This window comes from Thamnophis elegans, chromosome 1 (genome assembly GCF_009769535.1).
Source record: "Thamnophis elegans isolate rThaEle1 chromosome 1, rThaEle1.pri, whole genome shotgun sequence".
In the NCBI taxonomy this organism is placed as follows: Eukaryota; Metazoa; Chordata; class Lepidosauria; order Squamata; family Colubridae; genus Thamnophis; species Thamnophis elegans.
The window spans coordinates 141,604,108-141,624,739 of NC_045541.1; the positions used below are offsets into that span (position 1 = coordinate 141,604,108).

General features: G+C 40.1%; 1 protein-coding gene across 1 annotated transcript in view; it reads left to right on the top strand.

Annotated features, from left to right (window-relative positions):
* Nucleotides 1-20,632, top strand: part of UNC79 (unc-79 homolog, NALCN channel complex subunit) — a 132,418-nt gene that overhangs the window by 47,721 nt on the left and 64,065 nt on the right. Inside the window, 9 exon segments of the mRNA XM_032230213.1 lie at nt 3,669-3,896; nt 8,576-8,714; nt 11,201-11,283; nt 11,871-12,019; nt 13,001-13,158; nt 14,236-14,417; nt 14,594-14,795; nt 15,958-16,137; nt 18,535-18,821. Of these exon segments, the coding sequence (XP_032086104.1) occupies nt 3,669-3,896; nt 8,576-8,714; nt 11,201-11,283; nt 11,871-12,019; nt 13,001-13,158; nt 14,236-14,417; nt 14,594-14,795; nt 15,958-16,137; nt 18,535-18,821 (1,608 nt within the window).

Genomic DNA, 20,632 nt, shown 5'->3' on the forward strand with positions numbered 1-20,632 from the left:
AACATTCCATGGTATACAAACTTTTTTGGGATCAAGAGTTCACTATGCCTGAGTGAGTTCTCTTGGCCTTTTGGTAAACCCAAAAAACTAAAACCATACCTTTTCCAGCTGATAGGCATCATAGTGCAATAGCCCAGATATTTTAACAAATCAAAATATCACATATTCATGAGATTCCATGAGTATTTAATTTGGTGGCTAGGTGGAGGGACTTTAGAGAGCTAGAGAAGGATCATTAAAGACCTCTGATCTAATGTTGGAGGGATATGTAGTATAATTGATAAATATTTATTGAAAATTACTGATTTCACACAACATACTGTTGGAAATTTGAATATGGGTCAACTATATTTAGTTTACTTATTTATTAAATTTATATGACATTCACATCACAGTTTGAGGCAACTTTGTTGAGTTGAATCCTATATTCAACTCAAAATTAAATAAAAACTGTTAATCCTTTGGAGATGCAGCATTCAGGATATAAATAATCAATGGCTCAATTGACTTTTTCCCTATCAAAACTTCCCATACCTTTCTTCAAGCATCTTTTAGAAGGACTGTGGATTACTTCAAAGACATACAGTACTTCTTGTTAATGAAGCTTCAGTTGAATTACCCAGGTCAAAACAGATTTGCAAACTGAAGCAGATCTACTGTTACACAACAAATCAAATCATGTGGCTAATCATCTTCATCTTTATTTTCTTTTGTATGGTCTGTGTATCTCTGGTAGTTCTAGTCTGGTTTTCCTGCTCTGCTAACTAACTTAGAGTGTTGCAAGTAAGGCACAACCCTGATACAATTAAATTCTATCCGGAAGAGGCCTTGCCTGCCCAGCCTGAAAGAAAGGAAACCAAAGTTGGGGTGAGCCTTCTCAGGAGAAATGAATCTTGCTAGCCAAATAGTATAGCTTTATTGTAACTCTGCTAAAGGAGAGGCTCTTAAATAAGGGGAAACCAGTGGACATTAATGTTAAGAAAAGGAAATGGACAAACAGGAACTCTAATAGTTTATAGTTTTTCTAAAACTGGGATACAAATAATTCTTGTTTCTCAACTGCATTAGACAGCAACTGTTCATGTTTACAATAGTGATGAAAAAGTTACTTTTCAACCAATCATGTATTTATTATCTTTATAGCATCTCTTTCTCTCTGTCCTGCATTTATCATTACAGTTAATTAGTACACCTTGTCCTGGCTTGACCCATTACCACCCCAGAGTGGAGAGATTGTCTAAATAAGATTGTTTCTTCCTCAGCTGCTTTTCTCTCACTCCCTAAAAAGTGCTAAGGGCAAGTTAACCAACTCAGCTCTGTATTCTTAATTAGTTGATTAGAACCCAGTTGGCTGGCAGCTGCTGCCTGAAACTGACTAATCAGTTTTACATTAAAGGCAAACAGCTAGCACCCATGCATTCCTTTTGAAGTGTAGTCCCTATTGTGTGCCTGCTTACTCTCTTTTTATCCCTGCCTCTTCAATGCATGTGAATACAAATATTTTCTTCTTGCTAATTACCCCAGTAGCAGGTGAGCATCCCAAAGGTAAGTGGGGGGCAGCTTCCTCTTGAGATGAGTTTCAGAAACCCTGCCATTTGACCTCACCCAGATTTTTGGAGTGGTAGCCTGATGTAAAGCAAAGCAAAGCAATGCTGAAGTAAAATCATAGTTACAGTCACATGATTTTTTTCACTTAGCAACAGCTTACTTAATGACCAAGTTGTTGGTTTGAATTGTGATATTGTGACATTTTCTGCACTGATTTGACCAGATCATTTGAGTTTTTTCCTGTATAATGTAGTGTCTGCTGTCCTGTCTTTTCCTCATCTCTGCAAAAAAAAAAAAAAAAAAAATCCACCTCCTGATAACTTAGCAAACATAACCATGTAGTTTTCTATGGAACAATATAGAAATGGGATATTTTTTCTAGTTTGCAGCCCTGGAAAACCCTCCCTATATATCAATAAAACCTGGCTCTGGCATTCAGATCCAGTCAAGGATTAGTGCTAAGTGCTGCCAATTGCTGAGAATTCTACCATTCTTACCATTTTCATTTTTTTTCCAGTTTATCAAAGCAGCTTCAACTATTTTGATGTTTTCCTGTTATAATGAATCCTATAAAAAGATTGAAACAAAAATGTCAAAGTAGTTTAATCAGCTTAAAATTGAATCTCAAACTGCAGCTCAAATAGAATCATACCTTGAATTGAATCACAATGTTTCATATAGGCTTCATTTCTAATATGGAGAAATAGTCAGTTTTATGATTCTCATCTGCATGTTGCATATTATGATTTGTCTGAACATATATGCCATTTTTAGAGATGAATAATATGGAAACTGTGCTGCATTCGTATGCCAAGCAGTATTACATATATAATCTTTTTAATCTGAATTCATGTCAGCTAGATGGATGTCTGATTAATTTATTCAGATAACTAGAACAAGAAGAACTGGAACAATAAGAGACAGTGTGATTTACCTAGAGTCTTTTGTAGTGGGTGGCTATAATAAATCTAATTAATGATAAGGATTGAGATGGATTGGGCCTAGGAAGCCTAATGTTCAAATTTTCATTCAACAATGGAACTGAGTGATTTTGAAACAACTATTATGTCTTAGCACAATCTGTCTCACCAGGTTGTTATGAGGATAAAAATCAGGCAGATTTTCCCATGTGCACTATTGCAAATTCACAAAAGAAAGACAAGATATAAAGACAAGACATAAATATAATAGTAAGGATTGATGGCCCATAACCACACTGAAATCACCACACTACTGGACTATTTATTTGTCAACTTTCTTAAACACCCATCTCCCTCATAAAGGGGCTCGATGCAATGGGGCTGCCTTTGAAAATGATTTCCAAGATATAGTTAGAATACAGAATACAGAAATCACATTCCTAACTGGGAAAACCCATTGTTATGTCCATCTAACAGTCACTGCATTGGCTACTAAGAGGTTTATCAGCTCAATTGGAAGCACTATTTTTAACCTATAAAGCCTTGTAAGGTATGGCACTGGATTATAACTACCTTACCAAATATAACACTGCCCATCTGACCCAGTCACCACTTGAGATCTTCTTTGAGGGTTCTATGCCCAGGGGAAGTAAGAGAAGTTAGACTGTGAGTGAAATCTATCTGCAGAACATAATATGGGATTGCAACCTTTAGTCCCCCATAAGCAGCTGTTGTGTGAATCTTCCTGTTGTTTGACAGGAAGAAGTTCAACTGAAATGAATTTTCAAAGAGAAAATTTCAAAGTTTTCTGTGCTTTTCAGCTATTCAAATACATGGAGCTTTTAAGAGCCGGGGTGCTATTGTATATTATTTAGTAGACTAATTTAGTTACTTGGACTAGGGAGGGCTATGGTGACTTTACATAAATTTAAATACACACAGAGCCATGGAAGATGATTCAGTGGGGTTTTTGTGTGTGGCTAATATGATCTCTCTTTATGTAATCCAGTACACAAAATTTTCGTGGAGTGAAACTGGAGGGAAATGTATTATGTATGCTTTATTGAGCTCCCAGAAAAAAAAGTTAGGATATAATTTCAATAATACATTAAAAGCATCTTTAAGAGGGCACTCTCCTTTTTTCCAATGTTTGTATATCAATTACTTTGTAAATGATTCCTCCTAAAATGTGTTTTTCAGATGGAACTACAAGATGATGGTATTACCTTGGGCTTGGAGAACAGCATTTCCAAAGACATAATTTCTATCATCAATAATGTATTCCAGGCCCCCTGGGGTGGTTCCCATATTTGTCAAAAAGATGAGAAGGCAGTAGAATGTAACTTGTGCCAGTCTAGTATCTTGTGCTATCAGATGGCCTGTGAACTCTTGGAAAGATTAGCCCCCAAAGAAGAAATCAGACTGGTGGTAAGCAAATTAAAGAAAGGATTTGAAAAAGTGTCCAGGAAAAAAAATCCTATTGTATTTTATATAACTAGATCTTGACTGTGATATTTTGCCTTCTGTGTTCCACATGTTGAATATATAATATGCCATTTGATTTGTGCAAATATCTATATAGAAACCCAGGGGTGTATGAACTTTCAAGTTCTCAAGGCCCCATTCAACAATAACTAGAAAAGGGTGTTACAATCACTGTTCAGATGTTGCTACAGTTCCTAAATTTAATTACTATCACTTAGATTGGTAAGGTTCCTGGGAGATGTTTGGAATGTTTGGAATGTTTATTAACATTTATAGGCCGCCCTTTTCCCTGAGGGGACTCAGGGCGGCTTACATAAAAATGGGGGAAGGGAGGATACAAATAACAGACACAAAATAATACATAAGATAAAAATAAAAGCAACATTCATTCATCATTCGGGTGGGGACAGCTTATCTTTATCCCCAGGCCTGGCGGGCTAGCCAGGTCTTAAGGGCTATGCGGAAGGTCTGGACGGTGGTGAGGGTATGAATCTCCACGGGGAGATCGTTCCAGAGGGTCGGAGCTATTACTGAAAAGGCTCTCCTCCGTGTGGTTGCCAGTCGACACTGACTGGCAGATGGTACTCGGAGGAGGCCTAATCTATGCAATCTAATTGGTCGCAGGGAGGTAATTGGCAGGAGGTGGTCTCTCAAGTACGCAGATCCACTACCATGGAGGGCTTTATGAGTGACAAGTAGCACCTTGAAGCGCACCCGGAGATCAACAGGTAGCCAGCGCAGCTCGCGGAGGATAGGTGTTATGTGGGCGAACCGAGGTGCACCCACAATCACTCGCGCGGCCGCGTTCTGGACTAGCTGAAGTCGCCGGATGCTCTTCAAGGGCAGCCCCATGTAGAGCACATTGCAGTATTCCAGCCTAGAGGTCACAAGGGCCCGAGTGACTGTTGTGAGAGCCTCCTGATTCAGGTAGGGTCGCAACTGGCGTACCAGGCGAACCTGGGCAAATGCCCCCCTGGTCACAGCCGTCAGATGATGGTCGAAAGTCAGCTGTGGATCCAGGAGGACTCCCAAGTTGCGAACCCTCTCTGAGGGGTATAAAGTTTGACCCCCCAGCCTGAGTGATGGAACACTGATCGAATTATTGGGAGGGAAACACAACAGCCACTCGGTCTTCTCCGGGTTGAGCACAAGCTTGTTAGTCCTCATCCAGTCCATAACGGCCTCAAGACTCCGGCTCATCACGTCCACCGCTTCATTGAGTTGGCACGGGGCGGACAGATACAGCTGAGTATCGTCCGCGTATTGATGGTATTTTATCCCGTGCCTTCGAATGATCTCACCCAGCGGTTTCATGTAAATGTTAAATAGTAGGGGGGATAAGACCGAACCCTGCAGCACCCCATATGATAGGGGCCTAGGGGTCGATCTCTGCCCCCCCACTAACACCGACTGCGACCTGTCCGAGAGGTAGGAGGAGAACCACTGCAAAACAGTGCCTCCCACCCCCACCTCCCGCAGTCGTCGCAGAAGGATACCATGGTCGATGGTATCGAAAGCCGCCGAGAGGTCGAGGAGAACCAGAATAGAGGAATGGCCTCGGTCTCTGGCTCTCCAGAGATCATCGGTCAATGCGACCAAAGCGGTTTCTGTGCTGTAACCGGGTCTGAAGCCCGACTGGAAGGGGTCGAGATAGCTTGCTTCCTCCAAGGACCGTTGGAGCTGGAAGGCCACCACCTTCTCGACAACCTTCCCTACAAAAGGGAGGTTGGAGACTGGTCGATAGTTGTTAAGAACAGCTGGATCCAGAGATGGCTTCTTCAGGAGGGGTCTCATCACCGCCGCTTTAAGTGCGGCGGGGAAGTGCCCCTCCCGAAGAGAGGCGGCAACAACCGCCTGGATCCAGCCTCGTGTCACCTCACTGCTGTTGACAACCACCATGAGGGACACGGGTCCAGTACACAGGTGGAGGCACTCACAGCTCTCATGGCCTTGTCCACATCCCCAGGGACAACATCCTGAAACTCAACCCAGGGGTGGTCTACCAGTTCATCCTCTTGTGCCTCGGCTGGAACTGCAGGAATGGAGTCCAAGTCCGACCGAAACCGAGCAATTTTGTCCGCTAAGAATTGGGCATAATCCTCAGCTCTACCCTGCAAGGGTTCCCCCGTTTCCCTCCTGTTTAGGAGGGAGCGGGTTATCCTAAACAGGGCGGCTGGGCGGGACTCAGCGGACGCAACCAAGGTGGCAATGTGAGATCTTTTTGCTGCCCTAAGTGCCCTGATGTACTCTTTGGTGCTGGTTGTTAGGATTGCTCGATTCGACTCGGACTTATCGGACCTCCATAGGTGCTCTAGGCGTCTCCTCCGGCGCTTCATCTCCCGGAGCTCCTCGGTGAACCAGGGAGGTCTCCGGGATCCGCCGCCTCGGAGGGGCCGTAGTGGTGCAATCCGGTCGAGGGTCTCCGATGCTGCCAAGTGCCAGGCAGCAACCAGAGTCTCCACCGGACTGTGGGCGAGAGTATCAGGAATAACCCCAAGCTCCGTCTGGAACCTCAGGGGCTCCATAAGTCACCTGGGGCGGAACCACTTGGTCGGTTCCTCCTCCCTACAGTGGGGGTTTGGCCTCCGGAAGTCGAGCCTCAGTAGGCAGTGGTCTGACCACGACACGGGTATGATCTCATTACCCCTCAGACCAAGATCACAAATCCACTGCTCCGAGAGAAATACGAGGTCGAGCATGTGACCCGCTGAATGGGTTGGGCCCCGAATTACCTGGGTCAAGCCCATGGCTGTCATGGAAGCCATGAACTCCTGCGCCCCATCAGAGTGTTCACCGAGCGAAGGCAGATTGAAGTCCCCCAAGACCATAAGTCTGGGGAACTCAATTGCTAGCTCGGCTACCGACTCGAGGAGCGAGGGGAGGGCTGCTGCAACGCTGTTGGGAGGCAGGTACGTTAACAGCAAACCCACTTGACCCTTGAGGTCCAACTTTAGCAGCAGAGACTCACACCCGACAAGCTCCGGAGCAGGGATCCTACGAGGTGCTAACGACTCCCAGATAACAATGGCCACACCGCCACCCCTTCCCTGGGCTCTCGGCTGATGAAGCACCTGAAATCCATCTGGGCACATCTCTACGAGGGGGACTCCTCCCTCCGTGCCCAGCCACGTTTCAGTAATACATGCCAGGTCTGCCCTCTCGTCTAAAATTAAGTCCCGGACGAGAGGAGCCTTGTGAACAACAGACCTGGCATTTAGCTGTTCCTGAATGTAGTTCAGGAACATCTGGAGCAGTGGTGGGATACGACTGGTACGCCCCAGTACGGGCATACTGGTGCCTGCTGAGAGCACCTGGTATCATTCTGGTACGGTGCTTCGGAGAGCCCGCCTGTCCGCCCGTCCTCCTTACCTGTATTTGAGCTGATTAGGGCTTACATGCACGGAGTGTACGGTGCCTTCATGATGCTCTACCAAGCAGCTGAAGTGTCGTAGGTGGTGACTATGCATGCGCGCGTGCTGCGCATATGCTGCACACATGCATGTGGTGGATGCCTGGCCCTGTTGCACTGTACCAGTTGCAACGGGATCTGGAACCCACCACTGATCTGGAGAGTCATCATTTTTCACTTTAGTATAGGTAGTCCTCAATTTACATCTATTTGTTTAATAACTTTTTAAAGTTACAGTAGACTCAAAAAACGTACTTACAACCTGTCCTTGAAGTTATATCTTCTGCTCACCCCCATGGTCACAAGATCACATTTCAGGCACTTGACAACAGGCTCACATTTATGACTTAGTTGCAGCATCCCACAGTCACATGACTGTATTTCACCACTTCTTTTCCAGCAAAGAAATGCCTGTTGGATAAAGCTAGATTTGGACTTATGCCAATGTGATTCACTTATTGACCATGTGATTCACTTAACAACCACAATAAAAATGCCCATAAAAATCAAGTCCGCATATGTGGTGGCTTGATTTATGTCCACAATGACTTATGACCAAAATCCTGAGTTTAGTTATGGTCATATGTCAAGGACTACCTATAAAGGCAAGGATCTTATTTTTGTTCAAAGATTAAAAACAGCAATAAAACTAAATGATACTGGAACACCATATAATGATGTTGAAATATGGTAAACAAATTTTACACAATTATTGCCAATTGTTTAAAACATGGTTGCCTCTTCTACTCTGACCCTCAGCAATTTATAAATGTCAACTTTGTGAAGGGTGAGACATAATTCTTGTAGGGCTTGCTTCTCTGGTTGATGGTTATTACAATTATGTAAAGAAACACAAGATAAAATTGAAAGGTCTTAGTATCTGTTGATTAGCCCTCTTTGTAAAGTATGTGTAAGAGATGGCCAAGTTGAGTCTGAGGGAGGAGTCAGTCAGTCATGAGTTCATCCATGCCCACAAGAGATCTAAATTCAGTCCACCTTGAATTCCTTTCTCTTCTTAACTTCTGCAAATTTCCCTTGACCATTAGATTCAGATTAACCCAGATTATTGTAGAGTTTAAACTTGCAATAAATCTTTATATTCATTTGAACTGCCTGAATCTTCAGACTTCCTTGGTGCTTGAGAGGATGTTTGCCCTGAAATACATACATGTGGATATTGAACATTATTTGTATTTGATCTTACGTTTTGAAGGAACCGACAGATAACTTAGAGGACAGTCTTTTTGATTCAAAACCAGAGTTCATTATAGGAACTGAAGGGGATGGAAACAAATCTGCACCAGAGCATGTAGAAAACCCAGGGAACCACACAGAAGCAACAGAAAATACAGGTATTCTTTTTTTAAATGTTAAAATTAAAATACTATAATGATTAAAGTGGAAAGGTAGCCAATACCTATTATTTAATTTATAGTTTGCCATAATCTCATGACTCTCTGTCTCTGTACCTACCTACCTACCTACCTACCTACCTACCTACCTACGTACAAACACCTCATAAATAACCTAAAGAAAGACATTGCTAATTTGTACTCACTTTCCACTTGTCATTTCTGACACTTTATTTTCCTTTAATTTTTATAACAATTCCCTTCAATAAATATTGATATCAACTGGGATGCCAGAGAGGCATCTTGTTCTAATGGCAGGCTAGCCTCTCATTAGCAATAGCAATATCACTTAGATTTATATACTGCTTCATGGTGCTTTTACAGCCCTCTCTAAGTGGTTTACAGAGTCATCATATTGCCCCCAGCAATCTGGGTCCTCATTTTACCCACCTTGGAAGGATGGAAGGCTGAGTCAACCTTGGGCCTGGTGGGATTTGAACTGCCAAACTGCAGCTAATAGTCAGCTGAACTAGCTTGCAGTACTGTACTGTAACCACTGCACCACCTTGGCTCATTGCTTGTGGTTTACTATACAGAGCACTAAATTGCCTGCCAGAAAGGTAGGAAATTCCCCTCCAGAAACCAATAACATCCTTTAGGCACCTAGGACAGAGCATGTGAACCAATCCCATTCTCAACATACTGAAAGGTGAAATGAATTGACTATGCATTGACAACTTAAACATCAGTTAAATTAAATAGAAGGCAATTGGACACTCAAAAAATACTTCTCAGAACATAAAAACAAAGAAGGATCAGTATTGCTTTTATAGGAAGAATATATAGCAAGGACAGTGTTTGAGTATATGCAATCATTGGCAGAGCCGTGGTGGTGCAGTGGTTAGAATACACTACTGCAGGCTACTTCTGCTGATCACCGGCTGCCAGCAGTTTGACATTTCGTGTCTCACCAGTTCAAGGTTGACTCAGCCTTCCATCCTTCTGAGGTCGGTAAAATGAGGACCCAGATTGTTGGGTCTACGAGTCATGTGATCACCTTTTGCAACCTTCTGACAAGCAAAGTCAATGGGGAATCCAGATTCACTTGGCAACCATGTTACTCACTTTAATTCCTAATTAAAAAAAATGAATGTTACTCATTCATTCATTGATTCACTTAACAACTATGTGTTGTAAAATGGGACAAAACTCACTTAACAATTGTCTTGCTTAGCAACACAAATGTTGGGGTCAATTATGGTCATAAATCAAGGATTACCTATAATCAGAATGATTTCTATGTGTTGTATATGAACTTCATCAGCTTGAATTCAACGAAATCAGATCGACTATATTATTGCTACAGGGAAGTAGAAAATTCAGTTGTACAGCAAAAAAATAGCCAGGGGATGATTGTGGAAGAATTCATGAACTGCTAATATGAAAGCTTCCCATTAAGCTAAAGAAGAAAGCCAACTAGTTTCCATATTATGATCTTGAGCACATATCCACCAGTTTTAAGGAGAACATCAGAAACCACTTTGAAGTTCTGAATTTTATATATAGCGAACAAAGAACTGTAGCATGAAATCAAATGTGTTGTTAAGAATGAATGTGAAAATCAGAAGCATACAGGAATTTATGGAATAGCCATAGAAATATTCCAAACAACTGAAGAAGAATCTATAAAGATTATAACCGAACTATGCCAGAGAACATAGTCAAAAATTGGAACAGGCCAGCCTATATGTCAATACTAGAAGAAAAGGGAACCAACACATTATGTGTTGGTATTATTTCGTATTCTTAATTTCACCATGGTCTTGTTACATTCATCGTAGCTGCAACTTTCTGCCTCAGCTATTCCTTTAACAGACTTTCCTAATTCCAACCTAATTCCTTCAAGAGGAGATAATAGTATTCAATAAAGGGCAATATCCTTGAATTTAAAATGCAAGCAATAATGTTAAAATAATATAATAAATAATATAATTATTATTTATAATAATAAAACAGAAAAAGAAAGAAGAACATCTAATATCATGTGGATTCCTAGATGGAATCTTTCCCCATTATTATGTGGGGACTTATAAATATATAAATAAATAAATGTGACCAAAATGATCTGTCATTCTGCTCCCATCAGATAATATTTTCACATGGGGTTCAAGAATGTATAGGATAGGGGTAACACAAAATCTGAAAATGTTATTAATGGGGGTTTCTGAACAAAACTATACAGTGAATTAGGAGCCAATTCAAGTAGCAATTATTAATTATCAAGTAATTGGAAGGTTTGCATGCCCTGCAGGACTTTACTACATATAAAGAAAAGCCATTAAAGTATCAAAGCTTTATTTAACACAAGAGTGATGTAGAATTGTGGATCTACTCAATGCAAAATATATACACATATGTGGGAATCATAATTGAACAGTTTCAACTTATTTTTCAAAAATATTGTAAATTTTTATCTTAATTTTTAGCACCCATAAAAAATGACACTGAAAGGAAATTTTGTTACCAGCAGCTTCCAGTGACATTGAAACTCATATATACAATATTGCAGGTAAGTTTCACATTTATTTTTAATTTCAAAATATCTTTATGAATTTAATAATTTAGAACAGAAAACTCAATAAAGCACCATTTTTGAGACTTGTATGGAATCTTTTAGAACACAGTCTATGCATCTATGCATCAAAAAGTGAAAAATATATAGTAAAGGACAGGGGTGGGTTCCGGTAGCCACTACTGTCGGTTTGCTCAGGAACATAAGGTGCATGTATGCATGCGCAGTACAACAAAAATGCTCTGTGCACGTGCAGAAGCAAAAACCAAGATGGCGGTGCCTATGGTGCCGCCAGGAGAACCAGTTCGGGGGTGTGGCAGGCCTGAGTCGTTGCCGGTTCCAGTGACCCAGGCCGCCAAGGTACTACCAAGTCAGCCAAACTAGTCCGAACTGGTAGGAACCCACCACTGGTGAAGGAGAATCAAACGTATCTAAGTTCTTAGATAAGTTTAATTCTCCTTCACTATATCTACTAAATCAAGTTATGTTTTGATCGTTATAATTTTGTTTTAGTTTGTAATTTATTATTTTTGGTGGAATCCAAGATTAATTTTACCATATATTATTTACCAAATTTTGTACAGGAAATGGCACGCTTTGAAGAGCCAGATATTATCTTTAACATGCTTAACTGCTTGAAGATTCTTTGCCTTCATGGGGAATGCTTATACGTTGCAAAGAAGAACTATCCTCAGTTTCTAGCATATATTCAGGACCACATGCTGATTGCCAGGTATAAATGTTATCAAGAGGAGGCTTAATAAGTTCACAGGCTATCCCCAAACAAGTTTTGGTGGCCATAAATCAATGGTTTTAATTTTGGTGTAATCTGGACTGAAATTGTTAAATACATTAAATCAACATATAGGTGGATAAAGGCTGGAGCTATACCCATCAGTAGTCCAAAGCAATGTTTCTCAACCTTGGTTGGCTGGAAAATTCCGAAGTCGAAGTTCACGCATCTTAAAGTTCCCAATGTTGAGAAACACTGGCCCAAAGCATGGTTGAACAACCATATATTCAGACACTTAAGCCTGCTCTGGGGTTTCTCTAATGGATAATTGGGTTTTGAAACCACCATTTCAATTTTCCGTAGTGCTCTAGGGAACTTGATTAAAAGACCATTGTAGGGAATTATAAGTTACCTAAGATGTCTGTCATTGGTTATAATAATACTGTGGATGCCATATAAGCTGAACAGAGCCACTAAAATACAAGTAGATTATCAGAGAACATTTTCCCCAGAGATTCCTTCAAATCTGAAGTACAAAATTGTAGACAGGGCAGACTCATTAAGTATTTGAACTAAGAGAATTGAAATCAATTCTACTTTGGAGCCTAAAGTTAAAACAGCTTTGAAAGAAATGTAATGATCTACTTTTCCAGAATTCTTGTCTACAATGGCATTGATGCAGATATAAGATCCTATTTGCTGTCTTGATAGATCTTTTCCACCAGAAGCAGAAAAGGGGGGAAAGCTTAAGACCAAAAGATGGAAGTTATTTCTGGTTCCTAATTAAAAAGTACCATTTAGGCAATAGAGTTGCACCATAGCTAGGGGGAGATGCTTTACCACATATTTATGGGCCCAAAATTATTGATTGCAGAAATCAGTTCTGCTTGATGTAGCAGCAAAAGTAACAAAACTAGCAATCTATTCATGGAATCATGATCATGTGTTCTGAGTTGCCTCTCCTCTCTCATGTGTCCCCAGCTTATGGAGAGTTGTAAAATCAGAGTTCTCCCAGCTTTCTTCACTAGCAGTGCCACTCCTTCTCCATGCTCTTTCATTGCCTCATGGAGCTGATATTTTCTGGACAATAATCAATGCCAACTTCAATAGCAAAGACTGGAAAGTTAGATTTGAAGCAGGTATGTCCTTTAACAGATGAAATCTATGGTTCCAAAATGTGCACATTTTAAGGAAATCTTCCTTGAAATGTTAATGAATTCCCCCTTAGATGACGTTGGTATAAGTAAAAGCACACCTATTTATGTTTTTTTATTTACTTTAAAAAGTTTGTATGGCTGTGCATCTTTAAAAAATTCTGGGTGGGTGACTCAGGTGTTTTAGGAGTTCAAGGAGTTCAAGCAGTGGTGAAATTCAAAATTTTTCTCTGCCGGTTTTGGTGGGTGTGGCTTGGCGGTCATGTGACCGGGAGGAAACAAGCCGGTCACATGAGGAACCCCATAGAGTCGCAGAGAACTCAAAAGCCAACTATCACACTTTACACAAAATAACACAAAAGCTACACAACTGATTCACATACAATTCAAAAGCAGCTGGACTTCACTTACAAAAAAAAGGTTCCGACGATCCGATCAGGCAGCCCAGCTGATTGTCACAGCTGATCATTGGAACCTTTTTAAAACTTTTTTTTTAGCATTTTGCCCAAACCAGTAATAAAAAAATGCTATTTTTTTTTAAAAAAAAAGTCCTGACGATCAGCTGTGCCATGTGATTGTCGGAACCTTTTACAAAACTTTTCAAAGCATTTTTTTTTTACTACCATTTCAGGCAAATCAGTAGCATTTTTACAAACAGTTTGGGCGTTTCACCCCTGAATTCAAGGCCTCCCTGGCAACCATGGCCCCAAGTCCAGTCTAACTCACACAAGTAGCCACATGCTTTTATCTTGGATTAGTTGGCTTGTGATCTGAAATTTTAGTTAGTGAAAAACTAGTTTTTTAGTTTTTTGGCCTGGCCAGGTCACTTTCTGGTCACTATGCAGTCTGTTACCTATGAATAGTGAGGACAGTTGAGAATAAGTTCCCTAGGAACTTATGGGTCTTATGGCTTTTCACAATGATCCAACAGCAATTCTGCTTTATACTGGTCAAGTTCTGAAATGCAGATACAAACATTTTAGATGGTCTTTCGTGATTGCTCTCCCACAAAAGGTGCCGTGGCTCAGTTAACATGCTTCTTTATTTGCTGTTTACCTACAGTGGAGAAAGTAGCAGTGTTGTGTAGATTCCTGGATATTCACTCAGTGACCAAAAACCATCTACTGAAATATTCCTTGGCACATGCCTTTTGTTGTTTTCTGACTGCTGTGGAGGATGTGAATCCAGCTGTGGCCACCAGAGCAGGGCTTCTGCTAGACACCATAAAAAGGCCAGCCTTGCAGGTATGTTAAAACAGTGAAGAAACCAAAATCGGTCCCAGATAAGTTGCAGGCTTAAAATTCCTTGCTAGATTTAAAGTTAAATCCATTTGTGTAACCTCTCAAACTCTATGATGATATTGGTGGCTTCTTTGATAACTCGAAGTAATTGCTGTTATAAGTTTTATTCTTCTTTTTAGGGACTATGCCTTTGTCTTGATTTCCAGTTTGATACTGTTGTCAAAGACAGACCCATTATTCTCAGCAAGCTTTTGCTGCTACATTTTCTCAAGCAAGATATTCCAGCGTTGAGCTGGGAATTCTTTGTGAATCGGTTTGAGACACTCTCTCTTGAGGCACAGCTTCACTTGGACTGCAACAAGGAATTCCCCTTCCCAACAAGTAAGAAAGCTTGGTAACATGATTTTTTTTTACAGTTAGGGTTCTAAACTAAAATGTCTCTTCTTTTTTGAAAAAAAAAGTGCATATCTATGGTGAATAACCCTTATATTTAAATTGTATATTCCCTTTGTGGAAATAATTCTGGTAATACTTGGCCAGTTACTCCAGTTATTGGTGTGGTACTGATGAGTGTGGCACCACACCTTATGCTGGCAATATAACACAAATAAAATACTTTTACTGCTTCAAAGAATTTATATGAAATAGAAAATAATGGACCTAGTTCAGAAGTAATGATCTTGTCCTGATAAAGTATAGCTTATTAAACCAGAATTTCCCTGTAAACTCTTTCATGATCCTTCTGTTTTTGAGGCCAAATTTAGTGGTCCTGCTGTATTACTTAAATTGTGGTTTCCTATCACATCCAAGGCAAAAACTGGGTCTCATGGAATCTGTGGTTTGAATACCTAAGACAACTTTGTAAAAACTGGATATGAAAGTTTATGGAAGAAACATGTAGTTACATGCCTTATTCCTGGACCAATATTTATCAGTCATATATCATTTCTTTTTTTTTAAGCTACTCTATCAGCTTAAAAAGGGACACATTGACTCAGTGGGCTAAGACACTGAGCTTGTCAATCAGAAGGTTGGCAGTTCAGTGGTTCAAAATCCCTAGCGCCGCATAATGGAGTGAGCTCCCATTACTTGTCCCAGCATCTGCCAACCTAGCAGTTCAAAAGCATGTAAAAATGCAAGTAGAAAAATAGGGACCACTTTTGGTGGGAAGGTAACAGAATTCTGTGCGCCTTTGGCATTTAGTCATGCAGGCCACATGACCATGGAGACATCTTCGGACAGCGCTGGAGATGAGCATTGCCCCCTAGAGTCGGGAACAACTAGCACATCTGTGCGAGGGGAACCTTTACCTTTACCTATCAGCTTAAAAAGCATGTGCTAATATTGGATGGGCCATATTCTGTGCTCCCCATACATTATCTCTCTGTGGAAGAGAAATTGAAAGCATATGCCACATTGTTTGAAAGTCCTGGGTTACAAACAAATGCACATTTTTGAAGCCAAGCATGAAAACTGTGCTAGGAAGATGTGGGTTTACAAGTTAGTCTATGAAATGAAATTTGGTTTAATCCTGTTTGAAAAGCAATCACAGCGGTCCGGACCAATGTTGCCAACTTAAGTGACACAGCAATGTGGAAGATCAAGAGAGCTCGGTTTGCTCGGAATCGGCAGAAGAGCGTGCGTTCTTTGAGAGACAGTGTGAAAGGTCCAGCAGAATCCAAGAGGGCACTTTCTCTTCCAGAAACCTTAACAACCAAAATCCGTTGAGTATTTTATTTTATGTTTTTTCTCCATTTTAATTCTGTTGCACAATTGCCACTAGGTGGAGATGAAATCTAGGATTTGGCCAGATTTGATTAAACTGACAAAACATTTGGTTTAACTGATTGTTTTGTTCACAGTTTACAGGATGCTACTGAAAGATCATAGTGATCTATAGAATAATAAAATACTTTATCTATTTCTGTTTGCCACTATTATTTTATAAACAAGTCCTTTTCTTTAAAGCCATTTTGTTGGTTGTTTTAATACATTTGCAAGCTGCTAAATTCTTCCAGACTCCTGGTGGCTTATCATAATATATATGCTATTTGTGAGTGGTGCCTCTCTACAAAAAGAAGAAATCAGTGCATGTGATATCTCTCCATGTGTATGGTTACATACACACATGACATGATTATTAGGAAATATCATAACCATGGTTTTCTACTAATTAATTAATAACAACCCAGCTTCACAAGTATATGTGACTCATACCTGTAGAGCAAAAAAAAAGTTCTCTGCTCTGTTCAGATCTATGCTTATAAATATTTTTTGTTTTCTGTTACATATAATATACCACCGATTACTACATTGCAGTTCTAAACACTGGGAAAATACTGCTTCTTTGATGTGCATCTTCGCAGATGCAATGTTATTGTCCACTGTTAAAAACAAAAAGCTGACTAGATATTTTAACATGTACGTGAACTACTGAGTGACATTACCTGCTTATTTGAGGCCATACAGTATACATAGAGCTTACCCTGGAAGATTACCCATGGTGCAACAGGGCAGGCAGTGATGATCATGTCTCAGTGTGCCTTTGTAATATCTCTGCTTTGTCAGCTGCCCTAGTTGCCAGTTTGCTTCTGGGTGCAATTTGAGGTGCTGGTTGTTACCTGTAAAGCCCTACAGAGCATAGCGCATGATTATGGAATGCCTGTCTCCCATAGTATCTGCCCAGCAGATTGAATCTGGCAGGGTTGTGTGCTTTGGTTTCCTTTGATTAAACAATGGTATATATCCGGACCGCAGAAGCATGCTTTCTCTACAGCAGTATATGCCCTCTGGAAAGAGGTTCCCCAAAAATTCAACTAGTAATGTGTTCAAAATAAATTACCCATTGATAATTTAAAGGGATCTGAAGATCTAGCTCTTCACCTGTTTTAATGTCTGGCTTGTTTCCTTGTTTTTAAATATTGTTTTACTGTATTATGATAAAATGCAAGTAATACATTATATTGTTTGGCAACAGTGATATTTGTGCAGTATTAATTAGAGACTATTATGATGTTTTAGGTAAATTAAACCTTTAAATGTTTTTAACAATTTGAAAATATCCAGGGTCATTTGCAGTCAGGTGGCATATAAATTTGATAAATTTCTGTTATTATTATTATTATTATTATTATTATTATTAAATATATGTGGCCAGTGGGAATACTGATCCCTCAAGTATTGCCCACATTGATTGACAGTGGGTTTCTAATATGTAGTGGTACTGATTTGCAAAGTTCGGAATTTTTCCAGCTTTGCAAGAATATGTCTCAATTTTCTGCACACGGCATATATGACACTCCATTGAATACAGCAATGGCTCCTGAAGATGCCACAGCTCTATGCAAGCTAACCATAGCTTTCCATTGTTTTAAGCAGCAAGACTGATCAGACACGAACAATCTGCTCCAGCGCTTGGTGGAACACCAGAAAAAACACAAGGTAAATGTGGCCTTTATATGTTCTGTAATTACATAAAGAAGAAAAGAATAATTCTTAATTTTGAATATTCTGTTACTAGTCAAAAGTACGAGTCAGAAGGATCTTGGCACGGAGCCTCAGAAAGCCACGAACCAATTAAGTGAACTAATTGTCTCCTGCAAACTCCACTCCCATTTCGCTCCTCTTTTATGTCCTCTGGGAGTGGCCATTCATCGTCCACCTGTGGTGTTACTCCCAAGTCGACCTCTGTTCTTTAGCTGTTCCCTTCGTCTGACAACTCTGCGGATGCGCACACTGGGAACAGGCTCCAGCTGTTTGTCTGCCTCACTGAAGTCTGACTCTGAAGGCAGCTGATAACTGGCATACGGCTCTGGCCCCCTCTCTGCCTCCGACACAGAGCCCTCATCAGAGCCTTTCCCAGACTCCAGGACTGGCCCATGTTTCTCCTCAAGCTCCTCACTGTCTGAATCTGCTGTCAGCTCCACTGGCCTCTGGTGGGAAACATCTCTCTCTCTCTCCCTCTCTCCCTCCCTCCCTCTCTCTCTCTCTCTCTCTCTCAAACACACACACACACTGTTTTGCTGCCATTTTTAAACCTCCTTTAAAAGAGACATTTAGCCTTTCTTCCCAGTGATAATCTCTATATTACAGGTTTTTTTTTAATTTTCTGTGCTAACAGGGCAGCCTTCTCCGGAGAATGATAATACCATAAAGGACCTTCTCCCAGAGGATGCTGGGATTGATCATCAAACTGTCCATCAACTCATTACCGTGCTGATGAAATTTATGGCCAAGGATGAGAGCAGTGCAGAATCAGATATCAGCAGTGCTAAAGCCTTCAATACAGTCAAGCGCCATTTATATGTTTTGCTGGGCTACGATCAACAGGAAGGATGCTTCATGATTGCACCTCAGAAGATGCGAATATCAACCTGCTTTAATGCCTTTATTGCAGGAATTGCGCAAGTGAGTTGGATTTATGTATTTGGCACAACCTGTCAAATTATCTCTCATGGTCTGTCTGAAACTTCTATTGCAATTCCCGAAAATGAAATTTATAGCCATAATCAGAAGAATTCAATGGCACATAGGGTATTTCTTTGTATGAAAAGAAAAAAAAGGCACTGTTATGTGCACTGTTTCTAAAAAGTCCTAATCTCTCATTTATGTACATAGTGCTTATACACAGTCATATATAAACACATTTCCGTGCAAATGTTTAGGTACACGTAGGTCAGCTTATATTTCAATTGATGTCTAAAGGAACAGAAATCGATGCGATTTCTATAAATGAAAAGATTCCTTTCTTCAAATTTGAAGGGACCTTTCTATGTAGGAGCAGTTGTTTAAAGATTCAATTTAAAAAAAAAACCTAAGATGAAAAAGACTGGAGTCTCTTGGGACTAGAAAATGAGCCGCTTCAGTCATGGTCACTCTTTTCTGGAACAGAATTCCTCCAGATATAACAGTGGCTTCTACTATATGGGGTTGGTCTTTCTTTCTTTTTGTTTAGAATGGTATTTAAATATGTTTATTCTGTCTGTCTGCCTGCCTGTCTGTCTGTCTGTCTGTCTGTCTAGCTATCTATTAGGTAAATATGTGATAAAGGAGATCCTCCTGCTATGGATTTAGTAACTATAAAATGTTACTTAGGTATAGTTTTTGTCTTGCTGCTGTTGTATTTCAATGTTTGTGTTATTTTATAAGGCACTTAGATTCTTGTTTTGATTAAGTTGGAAGATATGAGTGGGAAAGAAAGAAACTACACTAAAGATTTAACTACACTAACGATTTAATTCCAGAGTAGCAGTCAAGCACTGAAAGGGGCAAAAGCAAGTGAAACTCATATCAGTCTTTGGATTTAGCCTGTATTTAGATGTTACCTATTTCCTTTGATGCCCTAAGAATCCAGGTTGCTCATAGCACATGAGAAAAGATCGGAAAGTGAAATATCAAAGCTTGCTAGGAGAAGAAATGGGCATCTCCTGGGCAACAGTGATGTCACTGGCTAAGTAGTAATAGGAAAATAAATATTTATGTTCCCTTGACCATGGTGTAATAGGCTGGACCCACATGCATTTTCATTTGTAATAGATTAACATTTCACCCATTTTTAATTTTGTTCATTTTTAGAAGACTTATTTCTAATACTTTAAACATTCTTTTAATGCAAACTATTGTAGGGACCATTCTGTTAAACTGTGAGTATGGCCAAATTGCAATAATAGTTGGTTGTTTGCCTCACAATCCTTGCAAAGGATGCCTACATACAAAACAGAGTGTGGATAAGACCAAGATAGAAAGATATGCCCAAGATACAGTCCTTTAGTGCTCAGTTTAATTCTGAAAGGTTTCATTCAGAGAGCATGAATGAAACATTTCTCACAGCTATTCTTTTTTTCATTGTTGCTATTGTAACAGCTTTCTGGAAAGGAATGTTCTAGTAGCAAGAACTGATGCACTATATAATAATCAAATTATTGTTTTGGATGCCAGTCTAGCAGATGGTATTGTCTATCTTTCCTTGAAAGTGACTATCACTGTGACTGGAAAGCATTTGGCAAAGTGATATCAAGCTATAGCAGGAATAAATTAATTATCAGGCTGAAGATGAAGTACTTATGACCCACTAGAGGTTGCTGCACTACAGTCTGTAGCAATTGTGGTCACATCAGATAATGGTGTGGGTTCTAGGAGTATTAATTCAGCAATATATGAAGTGCCATATGTTCCCCTTCTCAGCTCAGGCTAAGGCAAACTACCAAGGGACTGATCAT